Raw genomic sequence first — 2,158 nt, 5'->3', positions numbered from 1 at the left:
TGAGGAGAACCATCGTCGCGCCCTCCAGCGCCGCGGCTGTGCGCGCCTTCCTGGAGCGCGGCCACACGGAGCTGGACACTGCCTACATGTACAGCGACGGCCAGTCCGAGAGCATCCTGGGCGACCTGGGGCTCGGGCTGGGCGGCGGCGACTGCAAAGGTAACGCTAGTGCCCGCGCCCGGCCCCCCTGACTGCCCCCTGCCCCGTGCAGGACGCTGACCAGACCAGGGCCACTATGCAACGACCGCGGTCGGGACAGACAGCTTCGTCCCCTCCCCTGGCCGCCTTGCAAGTCTGTGAATTGAATCCCAGCTCCTCGGGCCCGGTGCACGTATAGCCCCGGCAGCTGGGCAGTGCTTTGTCCTGATCACCTTCCCCTTCCCTTCTCCTTTAGGGGTTGCAACTCGGGAACCCCCAAATCTGGTCTAGCCCTTAGCTTTCTACCCTTGTGCTTTCTTGGGGTAGCTCTCCGAGGCACTGGCCTCCAGAGCTGTGCCGTCCACGCCTGCAGTCATGCCAGGTGCCCATAACCAGGCCCCAGGCGCTTTGCCATGCTCCTCTCCCCATTGCCCTCAGCGCCCTGGCGCTCCCCAGCACCCTTTTCTCATCCTAGACTTTGCTCAGTTCGGTTGGCAGTCCCTAGACTTTGCTCAGTTCTGTTGGCAGTCCCTTTGGCGCTCTCAGGGAGAGCTGTAGCGATGCAGTCCGCAGTCTGGGCTGGGGGAGCAGAGATGGAGGTGTGAGGGGGTAAGATAGCCCAGGCCAGGCTTTGTTACGGGTAATAGGAGGGAAAGTGACTCTAACTGTTAGAGTCTAACACCTCCAGGGAGCTCAGTGTAGTGGTGAAGATTGAAGCCAGTGATTACTGGGGAACCCAGAAGGGGCAGCACCATGGGGAAAGGAGAGGAGGGGACCACCAGAACAGGGAGCGGCACTAGGGAAAGCTAAGAGGACATTGGGGCTGGGCCTTAAGGGGTCAGTAGTGGTTTGCTGGGCAGAGAATGGCAGAAAGGGGCATTAGAGCTGAGGGCACAGCTGTGCAAAGACTAGGATTGGAAATGCAAAGTGCCTGGTGTGAGGAGGTGTTACAGGATTCTAGGGCAGAGGGGTAGGGAAACTGAGACAGGAAAGTTAAAACAAGGCCAAACTGTGGGCAGTTTGCAGCCAGCTTGTAACTAACAAACCATTATCTTCCCCAGCCAAGGACACGGAGCAAATGATTTAAAAAACCTCCTTGCCCTGGCCGGTTTGGCTCAGTGGATAGAGCGTCCGGTCAAGGGCATGTACCTTGGTTTCGGGCACAACCCCAGGGGGGAGTGTGCAGGAGGCAGCTGATTGATGTTTCTCTCTCATCAATGTTTCTAACTCTCTATCCCTCTCCTTTCCTCTCTGTGAAAAAAAATCAATAAAATATATATTTAAAAAAACAAATAAAAAAAACACACAAAAAACCTCCTTAATGAGAGAATGCAGAAAGGGAGGGGGGAAGGGGGAAGGGAAAAAGGGCAGTTTTACTCCCTAAGCAGAGAAGCCAGCAATCTCAAGGCTTGGCAAGATTACGTTGCCAGGTGCTTTTCATGAATTCTGGGAAGGCCACAACAAAGTAAAAAAAGGGACCTTGAGAATTAATCTCTATCAAAACAGTCAGCAGAGGAATTTTGAAGCCTATAGACGGGAGGGTGTATAACGCCTCAGACCCCCACCCAACTTGCTCTTCAGATTAACTGAGAGCCTGTCTGTGCTTCATAAGCCAAATGTATAGGTTTGCTTACTTTCCTTTTGCTTTTTTCAATAAAGTTGACTCCCAGGTCCCAGGGTGACTGTGACTCCTGGGTCCCACGGGTATACAACTCCCAGCCAGGTTAGAATGTGCTTTCTTTAATCCAGTTAACAGAGCATGACTAATCTAATCTAATAATAGACAAACATGGTAATTGACTATACCTCTGCTACGCTTCCCATTGGCTAATCAGCAGGATATGCAAATTAACCCAACCAAGATGGCGGCCGGCAGCCACGCAGCTGAAGCGAGCAGGAGGCTTGCTTGCTCCAGTGATGGAGGAAGCCAAGCTTCCCCGCCTGCGGCGGCCCGGCTCTGAGCTCCACTGTAAGCAACAAAGTTGCAATTATAGAAGCTAAACAAACCCCAGATACCTGC

At 53.7% G+C, this 2,158-nt stretch overlaps 1 protein-coding gene across 1 annotated transcript in view; it reads left to right on the top strand.

Annotated features, from left to right (window-relative positions):
• AKR7A2 (aldo-keto reductase family 7 member A2) overlaps positions 1–2,158 on the top strand; it is a 14,917-nt gene that overhangs the window by 1,178 nt on the left and 11,581 nt on the right. Inside the window, exon 2 of the mRNA XM_006094066.2 lies at positions 8–159. Within this exon, the coding sequence (XP_006094128.1) occupies positions 8–159 (152 nt within the window). The remainder of the gene's footprint in view (positions 1–7; positions 160–2,158) is intronic.

This window comes from Myotis lucifugus, unplaced genomic scaffold (genome assembly GCF_000147115.1).
Source record: "Myotis lucifugus unplaced genomic scaffold, Myoluc2.0 scaffold_128, whole genome shotgun sequence".
NCBI classification, from domain to species: Eukaryota; Metazoa; Chordata; class Mammalia; order Chiroptera; family Vespertilionidae; genus Myotis; species Myotis lucifugus.
This window is presented reverse-complemented; position numbering and strand designations above follow the sequence as displayed.